The 14625-nt window shown below is 36.0% G+C and overlaps 1 protein-coding gene across 1 annotated transcript in view; it reads right to left on the bottom strand.

The window, feature by feature from the left end:
* Positions 1-1333: 1333 nt before the first annotated feature.
* Positions 1334-14625, bottom strand: part of TTC6 (tetratricopeptide repeat domain 6) — a 74322-nt gene continuing 61030 nt past the window's right edge. The window contains exons 25-32 of the mRNA XM_068946514.1: positions 14360-14473; positions 12589-12708; positions 10130-10203; positions 8527-8737; positions 5557-5709; positions 5192-5362; positions 3472-3697; positions 1334-2810 (exon numbers count right to left, since the gene is read on the bottom strand). Of these exons, the coding sequence (XP_068802615.1) occupies positions 2674-2810; positions 3472-3697; positions 5192-5362; positions 5557-5709; positions 8527-8737; positions 10130-10203; positions 12589-12708; positions 14360-14473 (1206 nt within the window). The 3' untranslated portion in view covers positions 1334-2673. The remainder of the gene's footprint in view (positions 2811-3471; positions 3698-5191; positions 5363-5556; positions 5710-8526; positions 8738-10129; positions 10204-12588; positions 12709-14359; positions 14474-14625) is intronic.

The following is a 14625-nucleotide window of genomic DNA, read 5'->3' as shown; positions in this document are numbered from 1 at the left end:
TTGTGCATGACACTGACACCATCTTGCAAGCAAACTTAGAATGTGTGTATATACAGGAAATTAGTAAATAACTCCCCAAATTGCATCAAAGGTAATCATGCATGGAAATATAGATGCATATATACTTATACTTCGTCCATTACAGTTAATCCTCCTGGCTATGTCATGATGCCCTAAAATAAGGAAAATGAAGAAAATGGAACAAGAGGGGAATAGCAGTAAACTTATTTATAAAGTCATCCTTGGGCTTCATAAACAGTTTCAATAGCACAACACTCAAGAATAAAGACACAGAAGTAAAACCTTTGAAGAGTAAAACTCTTTACAGGAAGGCGTGCAATTACAATGGTTTAATCAGACCTGATATAGTTATTCTGATGCTTGAATTCTGTAATAGTCACAAAGAATTTCTCTCTGTTGTGTACCATGGTCTACCAGGATTTCTTCTACTATAGTTATGAAGTGTGGTAAAACTAAGACTTCTAAAGGCTATTGCTAGCGATATATTATTGCAAATTACTGGAGAAGCAGAAATTGCTTTTGGATCTTCTCCCATGGTCACACATTTCAATTCGGTTTTAAGAAAAACTATCATGCCAAATAGATTTCCAGTAAGTAATGCTCTAATGTTTAATATTAGAAAGAAATATTTATATACAACATCCTACAGCCTTTAGAAATATTGTAATTCAGTTTTTATATCTATAAATACTCATTTTTGAACATCAGAGATACTAATCATGAAGGAAGAACAACTAACTAGTGAATATTTTTGGAACAGCTATTTCTAACTTTTATAAATCTTAACTATGGCGTATCTATTCCAGTTAATCACATTATTACAGATCTAAGTGCAAAATCTCATCATGATAGATATTATTAAACAGCAAGACAAGAGGAGAATCGAGGAGAGTAAGGACGGAATCAGATGCTTTACCAGGTTATCTGCTCTTTGGCTAATATACTTTGAATTTCCTTTCCACAGTAATTTTTTCAGATCAAATATCTTAAGGTGACAAGCACGGGAACTTTTACAACATCATAGGATATTACAAATGCAAAAATGTAGATACCAGAACGAAGCTAAAATTCCAGCCACTCTCTGTCACATTGGCTAAACATATATTACATAGGCATGCAAGAAAAGGTATTATACAGAAATAGTGTATAGCAATGTGTTAGGTAGTTGGAGAAAATAAAATGCAACTCTTTGAGACAAAGCAATGACAACATTTTTTACCTTCTTCTCAATAGCATATAAGTGAAAAAATCACTTATAACTGTCAAAGAGTACAAAAAAGGTCAATTATAAAATTAAATGGACCTATAAGATTCTTAGATAATCATTTCATATGAATTAGATTATTTACTTCTGATTCTATTGCAAATTACTCTCTGCTATCTAGGGATTATTACACATACAGAAGATTATGCTGTTACAGGCACAGATCAGTGTGTGTTAGCTTTATTGTTCTGAAGGTCCCCCTCACCTTGTCCTTTTTACCCTTTCAAAAAGAAAATTTTTAAGATTTCACATCTACACCTAAACAGAGGTTACACGTCTAATTCCTATATCACTGGGATTAGGCACTGAAGTGCCATTTGTACCTGTAAAAATCTTCCCATCTTCTGAAACCACAGGACTTTTCCCATTCTGCATGAGAACTTAAGATTCCTTCCTCTTCCCTTTTCTGAGACATAAAGACATCTATTTTGCTTCATCCTTGTGCTATCCTATCATACTATGTGAGGACTTGGCTAAAAACAAGGTAACAACTGTATGTTACAACTAGAGCTATGCCACATTTGGTGGTTTTAATTAAATACATGGATAAGGACTGATTTTTATTTTTAATTTTAGTCACACACATTCACATTTCAGTCTCCAGGTTTAGATGAGTTACCATTACAAAGTCAAACAAAACTTGTTCCTCAAGCTCATTCCTGCAGCTTAAAACACAAAACTGATCGATCCTTTATACATTTTCACCTGCCCATCAAACTGACAAAGTATAATATATATGTAAGAGGAAACAAATAACTTAATCTTTTTACTCACAAACCAAAGCATGTGCTTCTCAAATTTCAGTTGCTGGAGTAGTTCCCGCACACTGCAAAAAATACACCTTGAACAATGGTTTTGCTCTATGATATGAGTGGGATGGAACAGGAAATCTTGTGAAGAGGTGTAGAAGCAGGGTCAGGATGAAAGTGAGACCTGGTTGGTGGTCACAGGCATTTGGCAGCCATCTTAGAACCGTTACTTCCCAGACGGTCCAGATGATATATACCGATCAACTACCATCACTGTAAGCATTTGTATTTAGGGAGATTTCATCTTTTATAACCAGAATGGTTGAGGCCTTTTGCTTATAAATTCCTCTCCTCTCTCCTTCATTTTCCACATGACACAATCAATTTTCTCTTGGCCCCAACAAATAAAGAATGACCTAACGCGCATAGAAATTAAATGCAGCACTCTATTCTTAAATAACTCTGTGCAGTTTTGTATCGAATTGGCATAATTATATTATTTAGGAAAATAAAATGTGTATAGAATATATGAGAATAAAGAAAGATTATTAATTTTTCTTACAGGGAAGAAAATCTTTTTAACTGCAAATCTCAGAAATCTGTAAACAGAACCCACATAGTATTAGAACTGTCATCTTTTCACATAGAATTAATCCGTTCTTGAATGTTGATTGCTTGTTTGTAGTCATCTATAGCTTCTTTAATGAAACCCAGTTTACCACGAATATCAGCTCTAAATTTATACATCAAGGCATCATTGGGCTGAATTGACAATGCTGTAAAAAATAAGAAAGAGAGGCATTTAGGCATTTTTTACATTATCATATGATTATAAAGAGAAGCACGTTCCAGAAGAAAGCTCATGTCAATGCTTAAAATCTTTTCGAAACATATTTTCACAAGAGAAAATATAGAAATCAAACTAATTAACTTTATTTCAAGAAGTAGGCAACAATTCTAGCTTATGGAAGACAAACACTGTTCCAAAACCTGTTCCACAAAGAACACATTCATAAAATATTCCATGTTTGTATATGAAACAAGCTACCTGTATGCCCTTTTCCAGGCACTTAGATTTTTCAGCACACACACACACAGGTTTTCCAAATTTTTTAAGTATAGTGTTTTTCCATAACTACTTGGTACAATTTCATTTAAAAGCAGTATTCTGTTCAGCTGCTACGACACACGTTATATAAAATACTTTCTCTTCTAACCTGCATATTCTTATTAGTTCAGGGAATGGAAAAAAGTAATAGCATATTTATTTTAATTTCCTCTTTTTAATAACATCATAATATCTACCCAAAGTAACTAGAAAACATACTAACAAAAATAAACATCTACTTTCTGAACTATGAAATAAAATCAAGTAATTTGTTATCATAATTGTTAGTATGCTACCAAATGTAATCATGTCTGGTAAATAAAGATTACCTGTTGAAATGTCTTTCTCAGCTAGCTCATATTGCTTTAATATATTATAGAAATTTGCCCTGTTAAAATACACTGCTGCAGAGAATGGACAGAGGCAAACTGCCTTCTCAAAGTCTTCTTTTGCATCTGTAATATTTTTTAATAACATATTTGTAATAGCACGATTCGTAACAGCAGATTCATTTCTTGGATCAAGTTGTAATGCCTTGGAATAATAGCAATAAGCCTACAAAAGAAATGCATTGAAGATAAAATACATTGTTAATATCCAAGGAAATGGTTTATGCACAAATTATAAATTCTGGTTTGTTTTTTTAAAATTGTTTATGTTCTTAAGTCTTTACTTGTTCTACTTAACGTTTTTTGTGCATAGGAGAGGCACAGCACCAGCATGTCTGTCCACAAATAGGTCAATTCACCATCACCACTCAGACAGACTTTTGAAAAAAGGAGGAGATTATCTGCTTATGCTGAATGGTAATTATAGTGCAGAAGAAAGAAGCTACGCACTAAAGTCACTTTGAATTAAGCTGCAATATGAATTTATAATGCAACACCTATTCTTGAACATCTTCATAATCAGACAGCCTCTGGGAGCAGAGTAAGGAAACAGAGAAGCAGGAGAAAGAGGAGGAAAAGCCTCTGGAAGACCAGTCATGGAAGAATGATACTAGACGCAGAAGAAAAAGAAATTACTTGATCACAGGAGAAGCCATATGCAGTGCACCTTGGACTCCTTAAGAATTTCTGATGCAAGTCTAACTAATACTTAAGAGCAATAAGGAGTCTGACTCAGAGAAACATACCAGAACATTAAATTGTTTTCTTGCACATATCTATTTCTTTTGCTGTGTGAAGTACAAATTATCTACGTCTAGAATCTTTTGACAAGTCTGTATATAACAAACACCTCAATACACAAACTACAAGTTGAAGTGCTTACAGATGCCACTCTGGGAGAGAACTTGAGTAGATGAAATGTGCTGAAGCATCAGCACTGGTCCTGGGTTTCCATAGATGCTAGACCACAAAGTTCCAATCAAATAAAAGAGTAATACTGAGCCTACACCCAGGAAGTGCGACAGGAAGACCAAAGGACAAATCAGTGCTGGGGCTCCTCATACAGGGAGGAGTAAACGGTCCTTGCCTTCAAGCAGTTTTCAAAGTCTCTCTGCAAGAGGAATTTCAGTGTCCAATTCTTCCGTATTTGAAGATTTCCACTGTAATTTCAGCAGAATGAGGTGATTTAAAACTGAAATTACTGTGGCAATAGAAGAAAGACCCAAGTTACTGATTTAAGCCTATGAGCTGGAGATTCTTTTCATTCTCTTCTCATGGTGCTATAGCAAATCTGGGGAAATCATTTAATCTCTATTTGCTGTACTTTACAGGGCAACTATGAGACTTAGGTTGGCGAGTTTTATTGAAAAATAAGGAGAATTTAGGTACCTCAATTATTTATAGATTTTTGAAATGTTTATCATAGCTGTCATGAATTTCAGTTCACTCATATCAATGATAAAATGTCCAATAATAGGACAATTATTTGTTAATAATTGCTATAGATTAATTCATCTCCTGTTAGAGGATGAAAACTATGAAATTCAATGAAAGAAAAGTTCAAGTTAAATATATTTATAAATAGCTTGGTACCAATGGTATTTATACAAGAGTCAAGGAAAACAGTTCTAAAGATGGTATAGAGAGACTAAAGACTTACCTGTGAAAACTGTCGGTTATGGAAGTAGATATTTCCTGCATTGAAATAGGCTAAGGCATAGTCAGAGTCAACAGAAATTGCTTGTTGGTAGTCCCTCATGGCACAGGATAGGTGTCCCATAAACTGATTAACAACACCTCGATTTGTTAGCAGTGGAGCAGTGGTAGTGAGCTGAAAAACAATAATAGACGCATGCTTATTTAGGGAAAGTTCACATTTTTACAGTAACTTTGTTTCTCAAATATACCTTCATTAAAAATACAATTGCACCTTCTAATACAAATTGTTAGCTATTCATATACAGTATTGCCTGGCTTTAAGACAACAGGTTCATTTTAGTAAAATCACTTTAAGCTGACATTTACCTTTAATGCAGCATTTGTGTCTTGAAGTGCAGCAAAAGTTTCGCCCATCTGAAGACAGACTGAAGCTCGTCCGTCATATGCAGCATGGCATTTTGGATCAATGCCAATAGCAATTGTAAATTGGTTCCAAGCTTTTTGAAACTTTCCAAGGGTCTAAAATGAATTGCAGTATGTCCACAATAATAAGTATTGGAAATGCCAAACAATATGCTAAGGGTCCAACTTAAAAATTTACAGCAGAAAATGTAAACACGTTTAGATTTGCAAACGCAGTAAACTGAAATCAGAAAAAAACCACACTGAAATACTTTGTTAATTGTGCAATACCCATCCTCCTTGCAAATATGTAATATATCTGCCATAGTTGTATTAGCTGCAAGTATCACATCTCATATATTATAGAATCATAGAGTGACTGAGGTTGGAAGTCAACTCCAGAGATCATGTAGTACAACCTCACTTCTCAAAACAGGGTCACCTAGAGCAGGCTGCCCAGGACTGTATCTAGTTGCATTTTGAATATCTCCAAGAATGGAGACTCCACAAACTCTCTGAGCAAGCTATTCCAGGATTCAATTATCCTCACAGAAAAAAGTTTTTTCTGATGCTTACATGGAATTTCTTGTATATCACATTGTGCCCACTGCCTCTTGTCCTGTCACTGGATACTGCTGAGAAGAGTCTGGCTCAGTCTTCTTTACTCCCTCCCATCAAATATTTATGTACATTGATAAGATCCCCCTGAGCCTTCTCTTCTCCAGGCTAAACAGTCTCAGCTCTCTCTACTCCTCCTCGTATGACAGATGATCCAAGCCCTTATCATCTTTGTGGCCCTTCGCTGGACTCTCTAGCATGTCTACGTCTCGCTTGTACTGGGGAGCCCGGGACTGGGCACAGCACTCCAGATGTGGCCTCACCTGTGCTGAGTAGAGGGGAAGGATCACCACCTTCAACCTGCTGGCAACGCTTGCCCTAGTGCAGCCCAGTAAGCTGCTGGCCACCTTTGCTGCAAGGGCACGTTGCTGGCTCATGTCCAGCTTGTTGTCCACCAGGACTCCCAGGTCCTTTGCTGCAAAGCTGCTCTCCAGCTAGTTTGCCCTCAGACTGTGCTGGTGCATGGGGTTATTCCTCCTCTGGTGCAGGACTTCATACTTCCCTTTGTTGAACTTCCTGAGGTTCCTGACTGCCCATGTTTCCAGCCTGTGCCACCTCAGAATGGTGGCACAACCATCTAGTGTATCAACCACTCCTCCCAACTTTGTATCATCTGCAAACTTCTTGAGGATGCATTCTCCTATTGTCCTGGTCATTAATGGAGATGTTAAACAGTACTGAACTCAGTATCAGTCCCTGGGGTACTTACTAGCAACTGGCATCCAGCCACACTTCATGCCACTGATCATGACCCTTTGCGCCCAGCAGTTCAACCATTTCTCAGTCTACTGCAGTGTCTCCTTATCTAACCTGTACTTCATCAGCTTGTCTGTGCGGATTTTATGAGAGATAGTGTTGAAAGCTTTGCCACACTTGAGATAAACAACATCCACTGTTCTCCGCTCATCCACCAAGCTAGTCATCTCATCACAGAAGGCTCTGATGTTGGTTAAAAAAGATGTCATTTTCATAAATCCATGCTGACTACTAAAATCACCTTCTTGTCCTGCATGTGTTTGAAAATGTTTTCCAAAATTATTTGCTCCATCACCTACCCAGGGATCAAGGTAAGGCTGTCTGGCTTGTAGTTCCCCAGATCATCCTTCTTGAAGATAGGAGTGACATTTGCTTTCTTACAGTCCTCAGAAACCTTTCCTGCTGCTATGTAAAAGGTAAGTACCTTCCCTGTACATTCAAATGGAACTCTGGCATACTATACTTCATGAAGGACTTTGCATCATCAAGGAAGTGATAAATTCTGAGTAGGACCCTTGGGACCACAAGCACAACATGAACACTTTACCTCATTTATGGACTGATTAAGCTAAGGTGGAAGGTTAAGCATCTAGTTCCCTACACCAAAATACTTCTCCGCATGTGCTCACATTTAAGCTCCAAAGGCACAATCAGGCTAAAGAAAAAGTACCTAGTGAGTTTTAGGCACCTCAGAAATTAAGCACATACCACAATATTAGCTTTCTGGGCTGCGCCCTGCACCAGAGATGTCCAATGACTACCTATATCCTGTTACTCACCAAGGTAGTCACTGTTAGGTTTTTCTATTACCTAGCACTTCATAAAGCACAGTGAAAGCATTAATTAGAATTCAATTCTAATTCATTGGCAAAGTTGTAAAAGGAAATTTGCACGAAACCTACCCAAGATAACCTGACACAGGTCACTAACGTTAGTCCCTCACTGGCAAAAATTAAATCATAACATTCATAATTCAAAACAGTTTAGACAAGTAGGTATAATAAGGCACAGTAGGAAAATCATAGGAATTAGACATAGAAAAAAAAAATTGTCAAGTCATATCCATATATCCATCTGCTAATGCAGGACTGTTCATTTTTGAATGTAGTTAAGTAGTTTTCAGAGATCATAATACACAAGTCCTTTTCCAAGGCATTTTAGCAGATTTGTTAGCATTGCATTTTCTAAGATTTCTTTTTACATAGATTTGTAAACATTTTGTTAACTTTTTACTTCAATAAATAGCTCATAAACACAAAAAAATCACAGTACTTAGTTAATTAGAGCACCATATAAGTGAATCAATTGAGTGTAACGTTACTTGGTATGTCATTATTCAAGAGTAAATCTCCAACAAGACTGGGCACAAACGTGATAAGAGAATAACGGTCTACCTATTTACTTAAAAAGAAAGGAGACCCCACAAGATCTACATTGAGCATAAGGATTATTTTATCCTGTTGATCCCTTAGATATTTTATGTTATATAAATATATACATACAAAATTAATGTTATTTTCTTTGATTAAGCATATTACTGACAATGAATTTTAGTGTTACCTGCAAGTTGTATCCTAAGCAAATTCTGGCTTTCACACACTTCGGATTCAAGTGAAGTGCTTTCAAGAAGTCTTTCTGTGCTTGTTTATGATCAGCCTTATGTCCATTTTCCATGTACGAATTTCCTCTTCCAACATAGGCATCCGCAGAAATGGGATCTAATTTGAGAACCTGGTTAAATGATCTCACAGCTTCTTCAAACTCATTAAGTCTAAAAATAGAGATATTAACGACTATTAGTGCCATTTACATTTTTACCAGTTTTAAAACCAAGATTCTCAACTTATGTGTGATCGGCAAGTGCTACCCCATAATTACCTCAGAAAACAGTTCCATTCTGAATGAGAGACAAAACTTTTTCTCTCCCTTAGTTTTGCTTTCTGTATGTGCTCTCTGATGGTTATTAGAACAGTGAAGGCAGTTAGCTTAAGACTCTGCAAACTTCAATTTGAAATCCTTGGCCCAATGAAGAAAGCAGCAAGTCTCATTAACTTTTGCTGGGCCAAGATTTTACTTTTTCAACATTTTGCTCAGCAGATTCTAAAGCAGACTTTATCTGAGTCATTCATGCTGTCCAAACGTCATGATCACACATGCTTTTTTGTTAGTCTGTTCAGACACAGCTGTTTCAGCCATAAATAATTTATTTCTAATACAAGCCTTCTCTCTGTTTTTTCTTGCACCAGCTCTTGAGTATATCCAAACTATGATAACCTTGCAGGATAAAAACAGCTGATATTCAGGCGTAGACCATTCTGGTCTAAGAATAGGCCAACTGTAGGATTCCGTCCTTAGATAAAGACTTGACACATTTCAGGTATATCAGTGAGGAATAAAAAGTATTAAACAGGTTAAAATGCCAGTGAATGCTAGTAAATATCTTCACATATAAAGCAAAAATTTTAATATGTCAAAGTACAAAGTCATTTAACCAAGAAGATACTGAAAGATAAGACGATGTTAGAATATAAGCTACATAAACAGATTCTACCTGGAGCATAGCCTGACTTATTCATCAAAGTGAGAAAGACTAAATAGATTTGGCTAATATATAACTTTAAGGGTTATAAACCAAAAACTTTTTTCAGTACAGCACTTGTTGCAAGAAACATGAGGCTATCATGTCAGTCTCGTAGACGGGCAGTCATGAACTTGAGAGGCAAGGAAGACCACTGAGGTTTTTGTTTTGCTTTAAAGCACAAAATGCAGACCTAATCAGAACCTGCATCCTAAACAGCTTTGAACAAACTAACACAACTTTATATTACTTCCAATCCCATCTGAGGGTGGGGATTTATGTTTCTGCCTACCTCTTGTAATTCTTTGCTCTTCAGTCCTTGTCTTGGATCTATTTTATTGCCCTATTACCTTATGATTCTGCCATGAACATATAGTTGCTGGATAACAAAAGCTCCCAAAAAGGGATTTTAATTTTAAATTGTTAAACTTGAAAAATACATAATTAATTCTGTTTTCCATTCCTCTTAGCCACTCACCCTTTTCCAGTTTGCAGTTTACGCAATATCAAAAGGTGAATTGGAGGATCAGTTTCAGCAATTGCTCCCTATCCCTACTCTGCATCAAGCAAAACCACCTATCTTACCTGTGATAGCAGATTCCAATAGCTTGAAAGATCTGGCTATCATCTGGACTATGCAATGTTGCTGCTTTGAAGTCCTGAAAATAATAGACATTAAAACATATAAATTTGTATTGTTTCACTTCACTTAAAACTATGGTTTTAGCAAAATAACTTTATATTTTTACACGAAAAGTGAGATGACTTCTGACACTACATTATTCTTTCAGGAGAACAGTAAATGTATTAAATTAACTATTTTCATACTTTATGTCCAAAATTTTAATAGAATAACATTTTTCAAATTACGTGAGCTCATAGTATTTCCTAGGAAACTAGAGGCATCACTTCCTGAAACAAAACCTTCCAGAAAGGTATCATTTGTTTGTTTCTAACAGAAACATCTTACCTAAGTTTTCTTTTTTTCAATGAAATTGTTCCAGTAAAAAAATTATCTAATTACTTTCAGTTATTACTTTTATAAATGTAGTAAACCAAATGTATTTGCACTGAGAGATTCTATTGACAGTGTTTTAGGGAGAGACGTGATAGGGTTTTTATTATAAATCACTGTTTTCAAGAGTTTTAACTTTTCCTTTTACTAACGTTCAGAATATTTGTCAAAACTTATGCAGTTTTGATATACGTGGTTCAATTGAAACAAGCGTACAGGTGCTTTTAAAATCAGACAAACATTTCGACTACGAATAAGAAAGCACTTCAGGTCTCTGCATAGGAGAGCAAACTACGTAGTAGGAGCAGTTTAGCTGATGCATCAACTGAATTACAGCTAAGAAATAATTATTGCTTGGTCCAATTAGTGTTGTAAAATAATAGATCTGCCTCCAAAAATCTATTAACTGCTCCAAGCCACCAAAGCCTTTCAAAGAATTTCCAACAAAGCTAAGACGATTCTTCGTATGTGCAATTTGAAGCATACACTCTGCTCTGTACACAGAGCAGAGCAAAAGCAGGATCAAAGCTCCAAAGATCAGGTTTCGTGCCACCCTGACAGGTTACCCCACACTTCATAGAATCAACCAAGACAGGCACCTCCATTTAGCAATTCAGATCTTCAATAAACTAAATGGTACCTTTTCCCGTTTCTTCCAGTGCACCCAATTCATATTGGAATATCCTCAACTCAGTTAGCATGAATCCGTGTTTAAACAATAATATCCTAATTCAACAAGCACTATGCAAGTATACAGACATACTTCTTGCAATAACATACTGATAAAACTGATTGGCACTCAAGTCATTCTCAAGCATATTTATAATCCCTGCTTCTTTCCTTATATTAGCTGTAATATTTTTGTGTCTGTTGTCCAACTACCATTTTGTAAATTTGTCTTCTCTACAACCCATTCAAAGAAGTTTTTGCTGCTTCTTGTCGTTCTGCCCCGTTACCACAATTCCCCAGTCTCCTTTTACTGCCCTTATACATCATGATGCTTGCACCATCTCAATCGCTTATCTGAACTATTCTGATGAACTGCGTCTTGAAGCATAAGAGAGATGAATAACGCAATAGCTCTGTTTCATTTATTTCTATGCAAGGTCTACCAACTGCAAAGGGCTTTTGTCATGTATTTCCAGTGGGATTTTTCTGGTTCACTGGAATGGGATTCATCTTCATTCTGCAATCTATATTTGGAAATAAGAAATATTACTCTATTTTTAGACTGCCTATGCTGAAATTCTTGGTATCACACAACAAAGACAAAGTTTAAAAATATTAGCCAACAACGGAGGCAACAAATGCCTCCATTTTTCTCAGCTATACTAAAAAAATCACCTTGCTTTTAAGAAAAGAAAAAATCAAACTTTTTTAAAAGTTTAAATCATTTAAGTTTCAAAAATAAGAAAAATTTATGTTTGAAAGAGTGATGTTTAGCACTGCTAGGTTTCAAGCCTGCTATTGGTATACCGGATGGAGTCCCTAAGTGAAAGTCACCTACTCTGTAAGTTAGTTTCAGGATCACATACTTTTTTTCTTACATTTAAGAATGTAAGAAAATTAACTCAGGGTTTTACAACTGTTCCTTCCCTTTCAATAAAAACGGTCATTTACACACACACACACACACACACACAGAGAGAGAGAGAGAGAGAGAGAGAGAGAGAAAAAAAAAACAAGCCCACGTAATCATTTACATAAGCTTCTGCTATGAGTTCATATGCATTTGGACTCAACATAAATGACTTCAAGATTAAAAAAGAAGAAAAATCAGGTACTTGCTTACTAAATTTTGTAATTCCCATTCTTAACTCTACCCATACAAAATTATTGTAAAACAAGTAAAACTGTAGTTTATTTGCACTCTTCACTCCCAGAGCAGCATTAGGTGTTAAGCAAATGAGAACTAGGCACAGACTACTTTAGAAGAAAACAGAAACCAGCAGATTGGTCTTCATACCAGCAATGGATTGCAATTGAGAGAAAAATGCAAATTTCCTGTATACAAAGAAGGATTTTGTACCTCACATGCATTAGCATAATCACCAAGTTCCACGTAGAGCAGTCCACGATTAATTAACACTTTAAAAACTATTTCCTTACTCAATTCAAGCAGAAGAAGAATTCCATAATCTTTCAAAGCCTACAAAAACATAATATGTATTTTAAGCACTAACTTATTCAGGGAGATGCAATGCTACTTAACAATTTAAAACACAAACTTTCAAATTCCTGCAAATCATGTGCATATGTCCTGGCTTCAATTTGACTATGACAATGTTTCAATGCTTGCAGATTGAACTTAACTGTATTTGGAGCCTTCTATGGTTACATATATACCCATTTCCAGAGTACAGTAGCAAAGAAAATACAAGTATATTAAGTATTGACATAATTAAAACTTATTTGTAGTTACATATATTTCAGAGGTAGAAATAAAATTTAATTTCTCCTAAATAAAGCTAAATGCTATGTCCATATTCTCATTTAAAAGTTTGTTTTTAATGATTCTAAATCTATTAATCATAATTTAATATCAAAGTAAGGAACTTTTAAAATTAAATATTGTTAATATAATATACTATTAATGAAAAATCTAAGAACTAGTTGTATTAACTAATTTTCGGTGAAGTGTAGACTGGAAAAGCCTCAGTTCACAAGTTTATCAAAACTGAAGAATATTCCAAAAGCAATTGATCTGAAGAAGTTATAGGGTTTTTTTTCCACTTGAAAAATGAACTCAGAAATGAACTGGTGGACAACAAGCTGGACATGAGCCAGCAACGTGCCCTTGCAGCAATGGTGGCCAGCAGCTTACTGGGCTGCACTAGGGCAAGCGTTGCCAGCAGGTTGAAGGTGGTGATCCTTCCCCTCTACTCAGCACAGGTGAGGCCACATCTGGAGTGCTGTGCCCAGTCCCGGGCTCCCCAGTACAAGCGAGACGTAGACATGCTAGAGAGTCCAGCGAAGGGCCACAAAGATGATAAGGGCTTGGATCATCTGTCATACGAGGAGGAGTAGAGAGAGCTGAGACTGTTTAGCCTGGAGAAGAGAAGGCTCAGGGGGATCTTATCAATGTACATAAATATTTGATGGGAGGGAGTAAAGACGACTGAGCCAGACTCTTCTCAGCAGTATCCAGTGACAGAACTTGAACTGGCTTTTCCAGAGAGTGATTAGGAATGACTTATAGTACCTTATCCATGAAGGATCCATCATTTTCACCTCTTTAGGTTTTACTTTCCTTTACTGTAATCTCCTATTTTTCTTTATCTATCTGCATCATTCCTGCTCAATTAACCACAAGGTCCTTGCCCAAGGTCACGATTTGACTTGAGACACCTGAGCTCATACGCTTGAGAACAAGTCTGATCTCTGAAAACAGGCCTCAAGAAAAACATCATTGAGCCTGCTCTTCACAGCCTAAAGCTGTGTTGTGCCTGAATGTATTCTCTTATGCTTTTGGCATACAACACAGCTAGGAAGCAAAAACAGTTAGGGGCAGCTGACAGGCAAGGCAACAGAAGTTGAAATACGTGGATGAGGGTTCTATGTACATCAAATCACAGCTTTTATATCGTTTTCTTCTGGATCTAGTCCTTAGATTTTTCAAGGGATATCAAAGTGTAACTAATATGACAGTAGAGACAAAAAAGCCAGTTCTTGAAAAGAATTTCCTGAAGATCTCATTCATTCAGGAAGAGAGTGCAAAGGATTAGAAATTCTGATTGTCAATAACAGCAATTACAAACAATTGAGTGATCATGTGATGTTGAAAAAAATGCATATCATACCTTTCTGAAATCCTTTATTTGCTGATAACAGACTGCTCTGTTATAATATGCCAAAATGCAGGATTTGTTGAAGTCAATAGTTTTGGAAAGATCTTCAATTGCAAATTTATATGTCTGCACATGCAAAAACACTATGCATAGATTATAATTCACAGTTAATTCCCAGTTTACCTATTGTAAAATACGGTTTCATAGTTTTACATTTTTGTTTAGTCTTCAGTACTGGAAAGCATCCCATCATTTCATGACGTTCACTATGGACTAGT

The sequence above is a fragment of the Struthio camelus genome, chromosome 5 (assembly GCF_040807025.1).
Source record: "Struthio camelus isolate bStrCam1 chromosome 5, bStrCam1.hap1, whole genome shotgun sequence".
Classification (NCBI taxonomy): domain Eukaryota; kingdom Metazoa; phylum Chordata; class Aves; order Struthioniformes; family Struthionidae; genus Struthio; species Struthio camelus.
Note: the sequence above shows the minus strand (reverse complement) of the source record. Positions and strands in the feature narration are given on the sequence as shown.